Source organism: Nelusetta ayraudi, unplaced genomic scaffold (assembly GCF_046127955.1).
Source record: "Nelusetta ayraudi isolate G7.1 ecotype Tasmania unplaced genomic scaffold, CSIRO-AGI_Nayr_v1 ptg000050l, whole genome shotgun sequence".
Taxonomy (NCBI): Eukaryota; Metazoa; Chordata; class Actinopteri; order Tetraodontiformes; family Monacanthidae; genus Nelusetta; species Nelusetta ayraudi.
In genome coordinates, this window is record NW_027466100.1 from 1,790,150 (window position 1) to 1,810,341 (window position 20,192).

The following is a 20,192-nucleotide window of genomic DNA, read 5'->3' on the forward strand; positions in this document are numbered from 1 at the left end:
TCAAGCTGCTTCTCGTCATAATTTCCAAACTCACATTGTATTACCAGTAGCAAAGTGTGAATGTACATTTTACAACAAAGTCAAAGTTAACTGAGGTATAAACACACAATTTCAGGAACGGCATGAGCTAAAGAGTATTTTTCAGAAAGCCCTACAAGAGCATGTACAATGTAGAACCTATGATATGGAAGCATATTTTATGTTCAATTTTACATTTTTCTTATATTTTCTCCAAACTGCCAAAAATCAAAATCAGATTTTTGTACTACTTTAACATTCTCCTTGTATTGCATCAAACAAACTTGGAGATGCATTTTAGAGGAGGCGGCATCATTCAGAGTAACATTTGTCAACCGAAGCCTCTCAGCACATTAGGAGTCCTTCAGGTTACACTAACTGCAAATCTTTGCCTTGTGGTGATAATGTTTCTAACCGTCTGGTGCCCTCGCTTGTGTTCCTCAAAACACTTGTCACTTGCCCCACCCTGTGAAGTTGGTGGTCCGGGATAAAAATAGACCTATTAGAAGACCATGTCATGCGCGCAAATGACATTGTGCCGGCCCTCACACACACACACACACACACACACACACACACACACACACACTCACTCACTCACTCTCTCTCTCTCTCTCTCTCTCTCTCACTCTCCCTCTCTCACACACAGACACAGACACACACACACACACCATTAAATATAAACAACGAATTTTACAGATTTTTCTTAACTTGAAAGGTAGTATCTTTATTGGAATGGACTGTAACAGGGTTGCTGAAAATGTAAATTCTTTGGTTTGAGTTTATTTCATTGTTGGAAGCAAAGTGACAAGTTAGATGTTTCAACAGGAGTACATGGTTGGTTTAGACACCATGGCCATATTAACCAACAGATACACAGCCAGAAGACATAAATGTAAAGAAATGTCATGTAGTAGCAGCTACTCCATTAATGTCTCTGTGTTGGTATTTACTTAATCCAATATTTGCATTTGTCAGGCATCCAGAACACGTCATCTGTATCATCACACACACAATAACCATTCTGGTCAAGTCACTTTTATGAAAGTCTAGTTTGTATTGAACATCAGGTCATTGCAAGACCTCACTTGTCCAGGTCAACACAGTCTTCTAAGAGCTGAGCTGTAGACAATCAATCCAGTCGCCTTGAACTCAGCACCCAAACTCTGGTGAACATCAGAGTATTCATTTTGCTTTTTAATTCTTCAAATGCATTTCATAGCCAGACTCTTAAGATATTTCGAGGATTAATAGATTTTCTTACTCAGACATCGCAATTACAAGTCACAGACCGGATTTATTGTGTTTGTTATATTTGAAATCAAGCTACAGTCTCCAATGAGAGTTGCAAACAGCAGCGCCCTCTTGTCCAGCAGGACACTTAATAGAGAAGAACGCCTTTCATATCAAAGGCAGTCCCACAATATGACTTGAGGCGGTGACAAATGTTTGAGCTCTGCGAGCATTGCTGAGGAGACAGCTATATTTGTATTTCTTCCAAATAAGCCCTTCCAGCAGCATCACAGATCAAGTATCACATTTTTATTGAATATATAGTCCTGTTTTGCTGGGTGTGAAGTCCTCAGTATTTATCTTCTAATTCCGCTGCTGCAGCCGTGTCTCCTTTCAACAAGGAAAGAATGCCAACTACTGCACATCATATAACATGATCCCCTTCTTGCCACAGATGGGGAACAAACACTTGACTTAGGGGAAGGTCAAGCTGCAAACCCAGCCTTGTCTTCAGTACATTTGTCACGGCCCCCAGTGCCAGAAGCCCATTTAAAGAAAGGGTTTAAAAATACATCTGCACCCTTGAGACAACAAGAGGGCTCACACTGATCTAGTCACCTGTTTGTCGCACATTCCAGTTTTAGACAATGGAACCACCACCGAAGTTTCTGTCTCCTGTCTAACAAGCAGCAGCATTTTTGGGAGACGAAATATGTGGGACGTGATCAGCAAGTGGGGTATGTGAGGGTCGCTCACAAAAAACAGTTGTGACTTGACCTCAGAAATAAAGTTATGTGATGTGTTTTAACCCAGGAGGGTCAACGAGACACACTGGGTGACCCTTGGCAATGTTAAGTATGCAGAGCAGTAATCAGGTCTGCTGAAAAGTGCCATGAGTGAAAGTGTTAAGTCTGACTAGAAAATTCAGAATCTGGTGTCCTGACATCTCAGGGTTGAGTGATTGTTGTTTCTGCTTGGAGATGCAGATACATCAAAATATGACATAAGAAAGTTTCAGAGCAAAGTTGAATCTTACTAGATTATGTATAGCTGCCAACATTTCATTGCTCCAAAGACTGAAACAATAAGAATTGTAACTGAAAAAGAAAAATATCAACAACCAACAAAGCAACTTATAATCACTGTCAAACTGTCAAGTCAAAAGCATGAGACTTTGTCCCTGAAGTCATTCGTCTGATTGGAACATACATTTTCAGTTGCACAGGTGAGAATCTTGTCACCTGTCAAGTATTGGATGACATTAAAGGGCCAGGGTTCAAGATTTAGTTGCATCTAGTGGTAAGAAAGCATATGGCAATTCTTTTTGAATTTCATGAATTAACTTATGTCCATAGTCATCTTGACAGCTGCTGTAATTTCTTTTTATAGACAATTCCAATGATAACCTCTGTTTTCTGAATTCCTGTTTGTTTTCACCTAATTTTATACCTCCTGTGATGTCAATGTGTAATTGCATGATCATGAACAGACGTTTTGTGTGGCAATGTTCTGGCTTGCTGTAGAAATGAGGTGTTGCGACATGGCTGCCCGCTGAACTTGAACTAGCTCTTTATGATCACCATTGATCAAAGTCCATCGTGTATAAACTAAATATAATTCCATTTGTAAGTTTTATTGTTTAAACGCATTGTTATTTATTTTAAAAACCAGCTGTTTCTGTGTTGTGACAGCCATGATGTTTACGACCATCCTCAGCAGCCTGTCACTCCCCGACGGGCAGGTCTGTCATCAGTTTAAGCTACAGGATTATCACAAACTCATAAAGTGAAAGGAAAAACTGCTGTATGACCCCGTTAAGCACTAAATACTTGTCGTTCCTCAGAGGAGCTGTGAGACGTTAAGAGAAAGTTGCAGGTCAAAGGTTTTGACAGTCCCGCATCTACAAGTAATTTGATAATCATGGTGCCTAATGAGTGTTTACACTGCCTCATTATTTTCTCTTTAAAATAAAACCATAATATATACTGTCAAGTGTTACAACAGCCACTATCTCCAACTGGAAGAAGTATGCACAATATACTGCAGGTTATTTCTTTATTTGTTCGACACACTGTCAGTCATCACATTGAAACTTGCAGTATCAAAAGGAAAGGGGATACAGACAACAGAGGGTCAAACTGTAGGTCCACTATAAATACACTGATTAATACACAAAGATGTGACCCTGATATATAGCTGGAGGTGTATATGAACAATAACAGAGGAGCCGTACATTCATCACCTGACTCTGCGATCAGGCTGATACAGCTGTGGGGCTAAATAAAGGACTCCTTTACTCAGAAAGTATAAATAACACCAGGTAGACACTGGCCTCCTTACTGAGAACAAGTGTCTTGCACTGCGTGCCAATAACGCTCCATATTAAACTTGAGTTGCGTACCAATAGGGACAAAATATTGTCCCCACCAAGTGCTGCATTCAATGGAAGATATTTGGAGTTATGTCTAGTATGAAGAAGGTTCAGCATCCATCTGCTCTTAGTGCCCTCTTTGATGAAGAAGGCTTCTATAGAATTGATTATGTATTTAATGTTATTCAACATAAAATATGTAAATCTATATATTATATATTATATATATTGGATATTTTAGGTAATTTTTTTTCAATACATTGAACATTTTGATATATAAATGAGACATTGACAACAATAACTAAATACCTGTTTTCTACATGTGTTGAATATGAACAGTATCAGAGAGATTTCATACCTACCAGCCAGCTTTCCTCTCTGTCGGCGAGTGTGAATGAGGTTGAGCTGTTCCTGTTCTTCTTATAGTACTTTAAACTCAGGCTTTGCTCCAGAATTGCCCCTATAATAATACATAATTTTGATTGCGGCACGATGTGGGCAAGATGACAGGATACTAAAATGTAAACGAAAAAACAAGCAAACAGATTTCTCAAATGTTGTATGGGCTACAAAAAATTTACATTAAACCGTTGATGGGAACTTCTCCAAGGACACATATGTCAGGACATACCTACCACATAAATATCTCAACAAAGGAGACAACGGAGGAAATTAAAGCACTATAAATAAAAGTGTTGTTTTTCCTTCTATTGTCCTTCCTCCCGACTGAACAAATCTAATTAAGTCTGGGATTTGGCAAAACGCAGACCTCAGTGAGTGTATCTGTGATCAGGCGGGTATCTTTATTTCCATGGGCTCTTCGATGAGCAACTGTTGGGCCCAATCCTGCTCCTTTGTCACAGGAAAGACTTGCAAGGCTTCTGCAGCCGAATGCCAGTGACACATGAGCTTCTCCGCGGCTAAAGTCAGATCCTCTGCAGTGCCAAGGCGCATTTAAGAGATTATTGTATAGTCCAAAACAATGTCTGAACCTCAGAGGCTAATACGGCTGCCAGGACAATGTTTTCACAAGGTTAAAAATGCGGCATTGAATGTGTCTTGATCTATTTTTACATTTTATAACAATAGTTAAACCTAGTTTTTTTGTGTAGAACTGCCTCCCTTCACACTGGTGTTGACACCTGTTTGATGCAAACCTCTAAGACATAAAATACAAATTAACATCTCATCAATGGCTTGTGAAAACTCTGTTTTTAAATTTTGGTTTGTGATGCTGACCTACGCTGGTAATTGCACTAATGAGGAGCAATTTGATCTTACCAGTCGACCAGTTATTTCTGTCAGTTCAAGAACTTTGATATGTTTGTAGTTATGTCCCACTGAAACTCTTCAACAACGTCTGAATTCTTTGAGTCATAACTTGAGCTTTAGGTGAAGGTGATTAAGGTGATGCGCTGCAGTAAAGTATGGCTTTTATCACAACAGAAGCAAAAAAAAATCTCCAAGCCAGGAGATTAACAGTGCATGCCCAAATAAAGGATGTCACGTCTTGTGAGTAAGCACTCATCCCTATATAAGAAGGCAGGCTGTACTTCCACAAGGACTGATAGAGCACCACTCAAGGTGAGCCAGTTTAAGTCTTTTATTAGCAGAAGGGAAGGCAGCAGCTTAATGAACAATGCAGGGCACTTATTGCCAAGAGCACAGAGTGAAGACTCAAGTGTAGAGTGCGTGCGTGTGTTGGGATTAATTTTCTTACGTGGCTTGGAATACTTTAAACATAGATATTGCCTAAAACTATTTGCTTCTTTTTGCAGTATCCTCATTGTGCCATCAACATCTGTTCTTCTGAGGGAAGGGGACAAGGTAATTCTTCACTGTTTCTTCTTCACAATCTAAACAAATATCACCTGTTTCTCATTCCATTAATATATGCAAGCACTACAAAAAAAAGAAGAAAAATTTAAATGACAAAAAAGTGCTTACCCAAAAAATGTTTAATGGCAAATATTTGTCACTTTAGTCAGTGGTTCATTACTTAGTTGGAATGACTGTGTCCTTCTCTTTTAATATGTAAAAAAAAAATAAAAAAGACTATATATATGTATATATATATATATATATATATATATATATATATATATATACTTTATTTTTAGAAAAAAAAATAAATAAATAATAAGGAAAATGAAATAACTGCTCTGTTCTCACCAACTTACAGTAAAACGTCATCATGAGTGGAGACGCAGAAATGGAGTGTTTTGGCGCGGCGGCCATTTACCTCCGGAAGCCAGAAAGAGAGAGGCTTGAAGCTCAGAACACTCCCTTTGATGCTAAATCAGCATACTTTGTGACTGAGCCCACTGAGATGTACCTTAAGGGGAAACTGACCAAGAGGGAGGGGGGCAAAGCCACCGTGGACACCTTATGTGGGAAGGTAAGTGAGATGGCAAAGACGTTTAAACAATAAATAAAAAAAATCACATTTCCTTTACAAAAAAAGATGCTCTTGTTATGGTATTTGTGTGTGTGTTTCTTCATGACAAACTGATGGCCTAAAAGCATATGACATATGAGCTAAAACAAAATGAGCTAAAGAATATAATTTTCTCTGTAATACCTGTAATATTTCTCTGTAATAATAAAGTTTAAAGAGACAATTAAACAAAAATATTCATACATTTTCATAGCAAAATCTCCTGTGATGTTCTGCCCCTGCAATAGACCATCACTGTCAAAGACACCGAGATCTTCCCCATGAACCCTCCGAAGTACAACAAGATTGAGGACATGGCCATGATGACCCACCTCAGTGAACCCTCTGTGCTGTACAACCTCAAAGAGCGTTACGCAGCGTGGATGATCTACGTGGGTCACATCAGAAGTCATTAGTTGTTACTGTGGGATGAGAATGTTGAGAACCTGTTGCTGTCCCCACAGACCTACTCTGGGCTGTTCTGCGTCACTGTGAACCCCTACAAGTGGCTCCCAGTGTACGACACAGGGGTTGTGCAAGGATACAGAGGCAAGAAGAGGATTGAAGCCCCGCCTCACATCTTCTCCATCTCTGATAACGCCTATCAGTTCATGCTCCAAGGTATCAGAGTCTTTTTTTTTTTTTTATCTAAACTGTTGTGATTGAGCCTAGTTATGGCTACAGACTGAATGTAAATGAAGTAGGCAGGAAAACATCTTTAAACTTCAATTTTCTCAACAGATCGTGATAACCAGTCAATCCTGATCACGTAAGCTTGTTTTTGTTTGTGTGTGTGTGTGTGTGTGTGTGTGTGTTTAAAAAATGAAGGCCATCATTCATAATGTTGATTTCTCTGGTATATTGCCTGGCATGTACAACAACATTGATGTACCTTTTTTTGCCCAAAGTGGAGAATCTGGCGCAGGAAAGACTGTCAACACCAAACGTGTCATCCAGTACTTTGCGACAATCGCAGTGGCTGGAGGAAAGAAACAGGAAGCAGTTTCTAGCAAGATGCAGGTGAATAATGTCATGTGACCAGAGCTCTGTGCATTAAGAAACATGGAACTCAGTTGGATTGGCGTTTTACTCTCTGAAGGGGTCGCTGGAAGATCAAATCATCGCAGCCAACCCCCTGCTGGAGGCTTATGGTAATGCCAAAACTGTGAGGAATGACAACTCATCCCGCTTTGTGAGTGTTTTTTTGCTTCCATGAAAAGTCTTACAAACTATGTCAATATGTGGAGGGTTGCAATACTTAATCATACTTCTCTGAATAATTTACACAGGGTAAATTCATTAGAATCCATTTTGCAACATCTGGGAAGCTGGCTTCAGCTGACATTGAAACGTGTAAGGCCGGAAAACATGAAGATTTTCAAAGACAATTTTTTATTTTTTTTTTTATTGCATTTCCATGTGTTGAAACTGATTGGTAACTGTTATCAACAGATCTGCTGGAGAAGTCTCGGGTGACATTCCAGCTGTCTGCTGAGAGGAGCTACCACATCTTCTACCAGCTCACAACGGGCCACAAACCTGAGCTGATTGGTGAGACTTTGTCGAGCTTACAATTGATCTATTTCCTGGTGGAATATATAGATTTCCTTACCTCAATATTTACCTTATGTCAGAGGCCCTCCTCATCACCACCAACCCATATGACTACCACATGATCAGTCAGGGTGAGATCACTGTGAAGAGCATCGATGACATTGAGGAGTTTATCGCCACTGATGTGAGAAACTCAAACAAATATGTGACCTGAAATTTAAAAAAAAACGAACAAACTTTAAACATGTTTAATGTGAACGTTTAACTTTTCTTGTAAACTCGCAGACTGCCATCGACATCCTGGGATTCACTGCAGATGAGAAGGCAGGCATTTTCAAGCTGACTGGAGCTGTCATGCATCATGGCAACATGAAGTTCAAGCAGAAGCAGCGTGAGGAGCAGGCTGAGCCTGATGGCACCGAGGGTCTGTAACTGTTTTTGTTAATTTTTTTTGACAGCACATTCATTAAAACCGGTGTTCTGACTTCAAATCTCAACTAACCTCTGTTTTTTAGTGGCTGATAAAATCTCATACCTCATGGGTCTGAACTCAGCTGATCTGCTGAAAGCTTTGTGCTACCCCAGAGTCAAAGTCGGTAATGAGTATGTGACCAAGGGTCAGACTGTCCCTCAGGTAGTCCTCTAACATCATTTTCAGTCAATACAACAAACCATCAGTCAGTTGTTTATAAATCAGGTGACCTTCACTTAACTATTCATATTTCTAAAACCAGGTGAACAATGCCGTCAGTGCCCTCTGCAAGTCAGTCTATGAGAAGATGTTCTTGTGGATGGTCGTCAGAATCAATGAAATGCTGGACACCAAACAGCCCAGAAGCTATTTCATCGGTGTCCTGGACATTGCTGGGTTTGAAATCTTTGATGTAAGTTTGTTTACCTGACAGTCCAAGCCACCATCATATACATCACTCAAACAGTATTGTTTTTTAACTGCCTCTTAAAGGCCTATGCTGACCTTTGGTATGTTTTTAGTACAACAGCTTGGAGCAGCTGTGCATCAACTTCACCAATGAAAAGCTGCAACAGTTTTTCAACCACCACATGTTTGTGCTGGAGCAAGAGGAGTACAAGAAGGAGGGAATCGATTGGGAGTTTATTGACTTCGGTATGGACTTGGCTGCCTGCATTGAGCTGATTGAGAAGGTACAACACATCCACTTTGGAAAAACGTGAATAACTTCAAATGCCTAGGAAGTGTTAACATCGTCGTTTCATCACCACAGCCAATGGGCATCTTCTCTATCCTTGAAGAGGAGTGCATGTTCCCCAAGGCATCGGACACGACCTTCAAGAACAAACTGTATGACCAGCATCTGGGTAAAACCAAGTCCTTTGAGAAGCCAAAGCCGGCCAAAGGCAAAGCTGAGGCCCACTTCTCTCTGGTGCACTATGCTGGCACTGTTGACTACAACATCACAGGGTGGCTTGACAAAAACAAGGACCCTCTGAATGACACAGTGGTTCAGCTCTACCAGAAGTCTTCAGTTAAATTGCTGGCATTTTTGTATGCCACCCATGCCTCAGCAGATGGTAGGAGCCCCCTGATGTTCCTTTTCACCAATCTGCTAAATAACGGGTTGAGTTAATTGTATGGATGTTTTTAATTGGATGGAATGTTTTCTACTGTCAACAGGTGAATCTGGTGGTGGCGGTGGCAAGAAGGGAGCAAAAAAGAAGGGCGGTTCCTTCCAAACTGTGTCTGCTCTGTTCAGGGTAAAATATGGAAGTGTGATTTGATGTTTAGGTTGTCTATTTCAGATTGGCTAATTACATACCCCCCACCCCACCCCTAGGAAAATTTGGGCAAGCTGATGACAAATTTAAGAAGCACACATCCTCATTTTGTGCGCTGCCTGATTCCCAATGAAACAAAGACTCCAGGTATGAAGTCATGTTCTGACTGTGGACTGTGGTTGATGAAGTTATAAAAATATTTCAAATCATACATTTTTACAGTAAAAATCAAGACAGTAACAATGCAATTTACGTTCTAGGTCTCATGGAGAACTTCCTGGTCATCCATCAGCTCAGGTGTAACGGTGTGCTGGAAGGCATCAGGATCTGCAGGAAAGGTTTCCCCAGCAGAATCCTGTATGGTGACTTCAAGCAAAGGTAGAAGAGCATTCATCATAATTGTTGTCATCATTGGAGTATCACTTTAAATTGATTACTTTAAATAAATATTTACTTTCAGATACAAAGTATTGAATGCTAGTGTCATCCCCGAGGGACAGTTCATCGATAACAAGAAGGCCTCTGAGAAGCTTCTGGGATCTATCGATGTGGACCACACTCAGTACAAGTTTGGCCACACCAAGGTACAATGAGAAACACGTCATTGAATGATGGTATTGTAAAAGAGGCCGTAATGAGGATCCATATTTCTACCTCTTGTCTCTCAGGTGTTCTTCAAAGCCGGTCTTCTGGGTGTTCTAGAGGAGATGAGAGATGAGAAGCTAGCCGAGCTTGTCACAATGACTCAGGCTCTCTGCAGAGGTCACCTGATGAGGAGAGAGTTTGTCAAGATGATGGAAAGGAGGTTTGTACTTTTTTTCAAAGGAGGCGTTTGGAGACAATTTGTGAGTGTTGTTAGTTTGACCTGTGTTGTCAATTAAGGGCCATACCATTCGATAATGGGTTCTTAAAAACTTTTTTCAACAGAGAAGCAGTTTTCACCATCCAGTACAACATCCGCTCATTCATGAATGTCAAAACTTGGCCATGGATGAAGGTGTACTTCAAGATCAAGCCTCTCCTGAAGAGCGCTGAAACTGAAAAGGAGATGGCAGTCATGAAGGTGGACTTTGAAAAAACCAAGGAGGATCTTGCAAAGGCCTTAGCTAAGAAGAAGGAGCTTGAGGAGAAGATGGTTTCACTGCTGCAGGAGAAAAATGACCTGACGCTGCAAGTTCAGACTGTAAGTTATCATCTTTGAAAAAAAAAAGATTCTGCCTCAGTATGTGCTCCGGCAATGACGTTAATCTGTTTGCATTTGCTTCAAGGAAAGTGAAAACCTCAGTGATGCTGAAGAAAGGTGTGAGGGGCTGATCAAAGCAAAAATCCAGCTTGAGGCCAAACTCAAAGAGACAACTGAGAGGCTGGAGGATGAGGAGGAAATCAATGCTGAGCTGACAGCTAAGAAGAGGAAGCTGGAGGATGAGTGCTCTGAGCTGAAGAAAGACATTGATGACTTGGAGCTCACCCTGGCCAAAGTGGAAAAAGAGAAGCATGCCACTGAGAACAAGGTAACAAGACATTTTAAATGTTTCATTTTTTTCCCCCCAGTGTTACGCAAAGTCTTATTGATTAAAATTTCTAAAAACTGCACAGGTCAAAAATCTTACAGAGGAGATGGCATCTCAAGATGAGGCCATTGCCAAGTTGACCAAAGAGAAGAAAGCCCTCCAAGAGGCCCACCAGCAGACCCTTGATGACCTGCAGGCAGAGGAAGACAAAGTCAACACTCTGACCAAGGCCAAGACCAAGCTGGAGCAGCAAGTGGACGATGTAAGGAACAATAACACACAGTCAGTTCAGTCACATTTAAAGTTTGAAACATAATAAAAATGTATTGTCTCTTTCAATGCAGCTTGAAGGATCCCTGGAGCAAGAGAAGAAGCTCCGTATGGATCTTGAGCGAGCTAAAAGAAAGCTGGAAGGAGATCTGAAACTGGCTCAAGAATCAGTAATGGATCTGGAGAATGACAAGCAGCAGTCTGAGGAGAAAATAAAGAAGTAAGAAGAAGCAGCCAGTGTTTTCATACATCACTTATATGATAATATATACAGAATTTAAAATTCTTGCGTTACTATTTGGCTTCCGCCCCTTCTAGAAAGGACTTTGAGATTAGCCAACTTCTCAGTAAGATTGAGGACGAGCAGTCTCTTGGGATTCAGCTGCAGAAAAAGATAAAAGAGCTCCAGGTACGAATAAAATCTGTCTCAATAAATAAGTACTTGTTTCAAATATCCAGAGTAATATATGATTTTGTCGTTTTAGGCTCGTATTGAGGAGCTGGAAGAAGAGATCGAAGCCGAGCGGGCTGCTCGGGCCAAGGTGGAGAAGCAGAGGTCTGATCTCTCCAGGGAACTGGAGGAGATCAGCGAGAGACTCGAAGAAGCCGGTGGGGCAACAGCTGCACAGATTGAGATGAACAAGAAGCGTGAGGCCGAGTTCCAGAAGCTGCGTCGTGACCTCGAGGAGTCCACCCTGCAGCACGAGGCTACCGCTGCAGCTCTGCGCAAGAAGCAGGCCGACAGCGTAGCCGAGCTGGGAGAGCAGATCGACAACCTCCAGAGAGTCAAACAGAAGCTGGAGAAAGAGAAGAGCGAGTACAAGATGGAGATCGATGACCTTTCAAGCAACATGGAGGCTATTGCCAAATCAAAGGTGGGAACTGCTCGAGGGAGACAGGCACAGTATTTAATGATGTTTTCAAGGCTGATAAAAGGTATTCCTTTTACAGTCAAACCTGGAGAAGATGTGTCGGACCTTAGAAGATCAGCTGAGTGAGCTCAAATCCAAGAATGATGAAAATGTGCGTCAGCTAAACGATCTGAGTGCACAGAGAGCAAGACTTCAGACTGAAAATGGTAAGAACTATGTCCTCAACTTGGGTAACCTTAGGGTTGCGAATTGTACTTCTTAGAATTAGCTCTAAAAAAAAAAAAAAGTGAAGAACCTACACAAAAAAAAAACCACATGGCTGCTGCTACACTGACTCAGAACTGAAGGATGCGTTCCCTGACCTGTGCCACAAGCAAGCCGTCGCCACCTATTGTCACGGAGGACAAACATGCTCAGATGAACACATTTCTCCCTCCGGTGTCGTGCAAATTCATCGTGCTTGCAAATGTACCAACGAAATTGCACAAATATGGCGAAAAAAATCTGTACTCACACGTGATCTACTTTGTTCTCCATTCTGACCAGATATATTATTGTTATTCACTCTATGTAATTAGGGGAATCTGTACGGCAGCTGGAGGAGAAAGAAGCCCTGATCTCTCAGCTGACGAGGGGAAAACAGGCCTACACTCAGCAGATCGAGGAGCTAAAGAGGCACATTGAGGAGGAGGTTAAGGTAAGTCAATGAAAAAACACTATAATAACCTCGGAGTCAAAGCCCACTAGAGGTGTCATTAAATAGTGATGGTTCGCTTCTTTTAATTTACCAGGCCAAGAACGCCCTGGCTCATGCCGTCCAGTCCTCTCGTCATGACTGTGAACTGCTCAGAGAGCAGTATGAGGAGGAGCAGGAAGCCAAGGCTGAGCTGCAGCGTTCAATGTCCAAAGCCAACAGCGAAGTGGCTCAGTGGAGAACCAAATACGAGACTGATGCCATTCAGCGCACTGAGGAGCTGGAAGAGGCCAAGTAATGAAAGCGTCTGGACACCAGGTCAGTTCCTCGTGTAGCAGTTCTGATCTTGAACCTCAACGTGTCCGTTACAGGAAGAAGCTGGCTCAGCGTCTTCAGGACGCGGAGGAGTCCATCGAGGCTGTGAATGCAAAGTGTGCCTCTCTGGAAAAGACCAAACAGAGGCTGCATGGTGAAGTGGAGGACCTGATGATCGATGTGGAGAGAGCTAACGCTCTGGCCGCTAACCTCGATAAGAAGCAAAGGAACTTTGACAAGGTGAGATTCTTCCACGTGGCTTTTCTGCTGAAATCAAGAAAAAATCATTTCGAACAACTAAGAGACTTTGGGGATTTTATATTCAGGTTCTTGCTGAGTGGAAGCAGAAGTACGAAGAGAGCCAGGCAGAGCTGGAGGGATCTCAGAAGGAAGCCCGCTCTCTCAGCACTGAGATGTTCAAGTTGAAGAATTCCTATGAAGAGTCTTTGGATCAGCTCGAGACATTAAAGAGAGAAAACAAGAACCTGCAACGTAAGGCCATTCAATTTCAATCAGTGACGCAGTAAAAAAGTCAAGTGTCACCGATAGTCACTTGATGTTTTGATATAAGGCTCTAGAATATTATAACATTACATTTTTTTGCTTTGACAGAGGAAATTTCTGACCTGACTGAACAAATTGGTGAGACTGGAAAAAGTATTCATGAGCTTGAGAAAGGAAAGAAGACAGTGGAGAGTGAGAAGTCAGAGATCCAGACCGCTCTGGAGGAGGCTGAGGTGAAAACATTGGCGATACTTACACACCTAACACATATGATGTCAAGATGTTGTTCATAACACTTCAGTTTTGTTTTGTTTTTAAGTCAGGTCAGTTTTTATAACAAACCATTTAAACAAAGAGGATCCTGCTTTTTTCAGGCCACCCTGGAACATGAGGAATCAAAGATTCTCAGAGTCCAGCTTGAGCTCACTCAGGTCAAGGGTGAAATTGACCGAAAGCTGGCGGAGAAGGACGAGGAGATTGAGCAGATCAAGAGGAACAGCCAGAGAGTGATTGAGTCCATGCAGAGCAACTTGGACTCTGAGGTCAGGAGCAGGAACGATGCCCTGAGAATCAAGAAGAAGATGGAGGGAGACCTGAACGAGATGGAGATTCAGCTGAGCCACGCCAACCGGCAGGCAGCAGAGACCCAGAAGCAGCTGAGGAACGTCCAGGGACAGCTTAAGGTTTGTCTACTGAATGACTGAATGAAATTCAGATTCTTCGTATTCATTTATACGTATTCATGAATAGAAAACATTTATAACTGATCTCAGGATTGCAATGCATATGTCAAAAACAGCAACCCAGATGTAGTAGCTGCTGTAATTTAAAAGAGCTTCAATGTCCTCATTTCAAGAAAAGCAAAGCAACATTTAAGTTTTTTTTTTCCCAGTATACAAACCTGACTACCGACTGACTCTGAGTTTAGTGAAACGCTGTAGTGCATAGTAACTCACTATAGGGTTTATGATTCATACGTGTCACCCTCAAAATTCCTTGAGCTGTTTCCACCTGGTTGAATTGACAGTCTGATTAGTCCTAATCAGTGGATAATAGTGATAGAGTGTAAAAGACATGATTTGTCCAACATCTTGTGGGTCTCCAAACATTTTCTAAGGGCTCTTTGTTACTTAGATAGACAAGGCAGATTTAGAAACATTCCTAATGGTGTATAAGGTTAATAAAAAGTAGCTCAACATGTTTCTTCTGCTATCAACCAATTCAGGATGCCCAGCTGCACCTGGATGAAGCTGTTCGAGGCCAGGAGGACATGAGAGAGCAGGCGGCCATGGTGGAGCGCAGAAACAACCTGATGCTGGCCGAGATTGAGGAGCTGAGAGCCGCCCTGGAGCAGACGGAGAGGAGCCGCAAAGTGGCCGAGCAGGAGCTGGTGGATGCCAGCGAGCGCGTGGGCCTGCTGCACTCCCAGGTAGTCTTCCAAATGCAGATAAAGCTTGTCAACATCTGAAAATTATCTTTGAATTCTGAATTAAAATTTTGGGATTTCTTTTGTTTCCTCTACGATAGAATACCAGCCTCATCAACACCAAGAAGAAGCTGGAATCCGATTTTGTCCAGGTCCAGGGTGAAGTGGAGGATTGTGTCCAGGAAGCAAGAAACGCAGAGGAAAAGGCCAAGAAGGCCATCACTGATGTAAGCAAGCCAGTACCATCTGCATAGTATCACTGCCAGTTTTCTATCCACCTTATCAAGTGCTGTCAATGTAGGAGTAAACGCAAACATTTGTTTTTGAACGTCTAGGCGGCTATGATGGCTGAGGAGCTGAAGAAGGAGCAGGACACCAGCGCTCACCTGGAGAGGATGAAGAAGAACCTGGAGGTGACAGTGAAGGACCTGCAGCACCGCCTGGACGAGGCTGAGAATCTGGCCATGAAGGGGGGCAAGAAGCAGCTGCAGAAGCTGGAGTCCAGGGTACAGATGGATTTGAAAATAGATTCTCACAAGTTTTGGAAATGTAATGCCCTCCTCAAATTCGCTCACATCGAACGCTTTTCATGGTATCTTTAAGGTGCGTGAGCTCGAGGGAGAGTTCGAATCTGAGCAGAGACGCGGAGCGGACGCCATCAAAGGTGTTCGTAAATATGAGAGAAGAGTGAAGGAGCTCACCTACCAGGTCTGCATGGATTCTTCTCTTCTTTTTAGCTCCATTTTTGAGTTTATATTGCCACTTCTCTATGGTGAATGAAGAAGCTCCAACTAAAGGGTACATGTCTGCACTCTCCAGACTGAGGAGGACAAGAAGAATGTCTCCAGGCTGCAGGATCTGGTGGACAAGCTGCAGCTGAAAGTCAAGGCCTACAAGAGGCAGGCCGAGGAGGCTGTAAGTTGCAACACAGGAAAATCAAAAGTGAAAAGAGGCATGCGTGTTTGGCATTAGTTAAAGAGTTTACTAGTTACATATTACATTGTATGCAGTGCCACTAAATGCTATTCAGCCCTAAACACTAGGCCTTAAATATCGGTACAATGTGGAACATTCACATGAGCAGAAACAGTCAACCTCTGTGCCTCAGTATTGATGGAAGTATGGATCTGGGAATGTGTTCACAGGAGGAGCAGGCCAACACTCACCTGTCCAGGTTCAGGAAGGTTCAGCACGAGCTGGAGGAGGCTCAGGAGAGAGCTGACATCGCCGAGTCGCAGGTCAACAAGCTGAGAGCCAAGAGTCGTGAAGTAGGAAAAGTAAGTGAGACAATAACAGGAACGCTTTGTGGATGGCAATAATCAATTTGTATCTGTCGATCATAAAAGCTCTTGTTGTTGATGATGCCCTTCACTCTGTTTTCTCTCTGTTTCAGTCCAAAGACTCTGAGGAGTAAACCACAAGTTGCTGACAGGTCGTAAGAGAATCATAAAATATGATTTTCATCAAACTGTCACTGTTAAACATTGTAGATAGATTGTAGTATAATAAAGAAATCAATCACCAGTTTGCTGCCTCTTTTCCTCTTTTCTCTTTTTCCATGACAGATTTCTTGGCACTGCCTTGAAAACCATTTTGGTGTGTTACATCTCTGATGTGAGTTTGAGACTGTGAAGCAAAAGCAGTACAGGACCATTTGTTTGTTGGAACTTAAATTCTGCAAAACGTTTTTTTCAGTCATAATTTGATTGACTCTCAAAATTAAAGAGGAAACTTTTTTCTTGATATATATATAAATATATATATATATGTATATATATGTATGTGTATATATATATAGATATATATACATATATATACATGCATCTGAAATTATTTTTATTCTATTTCAATGTATAGTCATTATAAAAATGACTGAATGATAAAAAATAATGGTCTATTTAACTTTTGTTCACATTACTCATCATGTGGCAAATTCTGAAGAGCAACACTTTTCAATAAGTTATTCCTCTGAGCTATTTCAGAATCCTTTACACACACACACGTGCGCGCCACAGTCACACACATATATACAATAAATATGTGTGTGTGTGTGTGTGTGTGTGTGCAACTATATATATATATATATATATATATATATATATATATATATACATATATGTATATATATATATATATATATATATATATATATATATATATACAATTGTAGCTGCTGTTGTAGCATGACATGATGATATGATTTATATGATATGAATATACATATATATATATATATATATACACACACACACACACACACACATATATGTTTATATACTGTCGATAGATAGATCGATAGATAGATAGATAGAATTCACACTTCAACCACAATTTTGAGACTCAACAACACTGTTAATACACAGTGTTAATCTGTATATTCAGTGTGCTTCCAAATTGTTGGAAAAGTTGCAATAAAGACGAAAACAATTTTGTTGCTCCACTGTCTCTAAAGTTGCACTGGTCCTTATAGGGTGGATCAGCCATCTGCTGTCCTCGCAAGTTAATGATTGCATCAAATGACAGTGGCTTTCTGCTGCCATGCAGTCTTTCTTTACTTTGAACACAATTTTGGGTAAATATATTTTAAAGTTACTCAAATAAAGTGTAATATTTTCACTTTCACATTGAAGTTTTTCCCTGTCAAGGTTCTGTGGGTGGCAATAACTGGTAATAACACCAACCATTCAAATTGTATTCAAAAGAACAACTCAATAATAATGACATAAAACCTGTTGACGGGATAAATTTGACAGCCTCAGCTTTATATGTCACACGTCAACAAAATCTCAAGTGATAAGAAATATAGAATTTTATACCTGCTTTTTCATACCTAAATCCCAAAGAGGACTCTTAATCAGCACCAGTATCTGACACTTTTCAGAACAAAACTCATCAATATTGCTTTACAACCCCAAAAAGAAATATAGTATCTCACACCTCAGTCAAAAGCAGTTATCGCAGGTCCTTGATTAACCAAAAATTATACTACATTCTGGACACATCTGATGTTATTTGAATGAACTCTCTCTTTCTAAAATTTGACTTAATAAAAAAGTAATTTTCTTTACCCAAAGCGAATGCTCCAAAGTGGACCATCGTCACTCCCCATCATCTCCTCAAAACGTTTCGTCTGTGCAGCCTCTGTGTTGTGCACTCAGTGAGACGAGCCTTGGTGTTCTGCTGCTTATACCTCACTTGATGGAATAAAAACACAATAAGCTTTGCCAAACACTCATGATATGATTTCACTGCTAAATCGGAACCTGTATGCCTCCATAAGCCGTGTACCAAGGCACGGTGCCTGCTGCGTTGAAGGCATCCCATAAACATCCCATAATCCAAACAGGACTATGGGGAGCAGCTGACCTGCAGGGATGGTGGTGAATCAATGGAGCCAAAACATCCCATGCTGCCACCAGGAGCTTTAGGCGTCCACGGATGTGGCCAAAAAAATATCGCCTTTCCCCTGAAGGCCTCAAGTCACTGCATGAAGCATTTACTGACAGATATTATGAGCAAATGGGTGCAATGAATCATGCGAGCTGCACGCCTCCTGGATCCCTCGGCGGGTCCCAACTGAGCCACTCTAAATTCATATTGTAATCCCTGACAGCTGACAGAGCCTCCCTGCATCAGATGATGGCAGCATGATGACCTCCTCACTGTGTCATTGTATTTTTAGCCGTTTACACAAACCTGAGACAAAAGGGAAGCTTACGTGTCCTGAAACACACAACTGGTGAGGTTACCAAACTGATTTATTATCATCATGTTAATTGGTTGTTTCTAAAAGACAATATTTGCATGAAACAATAAACGCTGTCGTCATTTTTTTTTTTTAATGAATATGCTGTTTCTTGAATATGTATAAAGTTTATAGATAAAGATACAATATGGAGACTCTCAACTACAGTTGAATGAAAAATACAGATTTAAAGATGGATATGATGTATAACCATAACCATAGTTCATAACAAAAATTGTCCTCGGCTTAGGGCTAATAAACTGCGGAAGAATATAAATATAGAACTTGAAAGGTATGTTTTTTTTTAGATGATTAGTGCTAGATTTTTGCTAATTACACCTTTAACATGTGTGTATATATGTGTATACATATATATGTATATATACACACACATATATATATTCATAATGAAATCTCATCATCAATAACAATTCACAGCTGAAGTGAAAAATATCAATAGCATTTAATCGACAAAGATATAAACATTTAAATATCCATTTTGTAATGTGGCTGACAAAATCTTTACAAAGTTGGCCTTCATCTTCTGCTGACTGTGTCACGTCGTCCGTACAAAAATGAGACGGCATTGGGGACTGGCACAAAGAGAGGAAACTGTCCCAAGTAAACAATGATGAGGTCAGCAAAATGAAAAGCAAAAGTTACAGCAGAAAAGTTCAACATTCTCATCTTTTGATGACCGGTAAATGAAAGTAGACAAAGACGTACAATAAAGATCTCATTTCGTTGCATGTTACACTTTTTTTTCTTCTTATAAACACTCGCACAAGCTTCGAGATTTCATCTCTTTCTGGTCAAGAATCACTCACGTTACCCAAATAAATAATCAAATAAATCAAACAATATCTAGTTAAAGAAATAAGCAACACTTGAATCTACTTGGTAAACAAAGTAAAGTGATAAAGGGCTGTCCCCACGTGCCACTCCTTTGCTTGTTTCCCATCCAGTATTGAAATACATAAATCATCTCGGTGATTTATGATTAATCTTTTGATGTCACTTTTTTTTTGTCACAAGCAAAGTTGAAATCAGGCAGTAAGATGCTCCTAGCTATGGAACGGATCTGTGCTTGTCATTGCAGAAGACCTAAACTGCAAACACTGACAGTTGTCGTAGGCTTCACTGAAGTCAAACTTCCAGCTACGTTGAGTTCACACACTGGAGAAGAGCTGAAAGGTCGCTGCAATTTGCTCAAACAACCACAGGGGGCGCTCTTGGCTCTGCACCCCCTTTCCCCGCCTCCTTCGCGACATTTGAGGAACTGAGTGTGGAATGTAAGACATCCATATGTACACAGATCTGTTCAAAGTATCATGCAAATAAATACTGGTAAATTTTAAAACAGAAGTACAACAACAACCTCAACGGCAGTAACACAGAGTATCAGGAGTTGCCACGAAACATCTTCGCTTCCATGTACGACAGAGCTGGTTGACAGACGCAATATAACTCGGAGTTGATACTGCAGG

The 20,192-nt window shown here is 40.9% G+C and overlaps 1 protein-coding gene across 1 annotated transcript; it reads left to right on the top strand.

The window, feature by feature from the left end:
- Positions 1-5,068: 5,068 nt before the first annotated feature.
- Positions 5,069-16,487, top strand: LOC142895905 (myosin heavy chain, fast skeletal muscle-like). The gene is made up of 40 exons (XM_076037259.1): positions 5,069-5,449; positions 5,805-6,020; positions 6,308-6,451; positions 6,524-6,680; positions 6,801-6,828; positions 6,968-7,079; positions 7,159-7,251; positions 7,349-7,412; positions 7,512-7,610; positions 7,694-7,797; positions 7,899-8,037; positions 8,129-8,247; positions 8,348-8,497; positions 8,607-8,777; positions 8,858-9,164; positions 9,268-9,347; positions 9,428-9,515; positions 9,629-9,746; positions 9,829-9,952; positions 10,037-10,173; positions 10,296-10,551; positions 10,637-10,879; positions 10,965-11,141; positions 11,224-11,369; positions 11,468-11,558; positions 11,635-12,024; positions 12,101-12,227; positions 12,600-12,718; positions 12,813-13,009; positions 13,087-13,270; positions 13,357-13,522; positions 13,643-13,767; positions 13,909-14,217; positions 14,760-14,963; positions 15,062-15,187; positions 15,296-15,466; positions 15,564-15,668; positions 15,780-15,875; positions 16,106-16,237; positions 16,354-16,487. Exons 2-40 carry the CDS (start codon positions 5,817-5,819, stop codon positions 16,372-16,374), a joined length of 5,823 nt encoding a protein of 1,940 aa, XP_075893374.1. The 5' UTR covers positions 5,069-5,449; positions 5,805-5,816; the 3' UTR covers positions 16,375-16,487.
- The last annotated feature ends 3,705 nt before the right edge of the window (positions 16,488-20,192 follow it).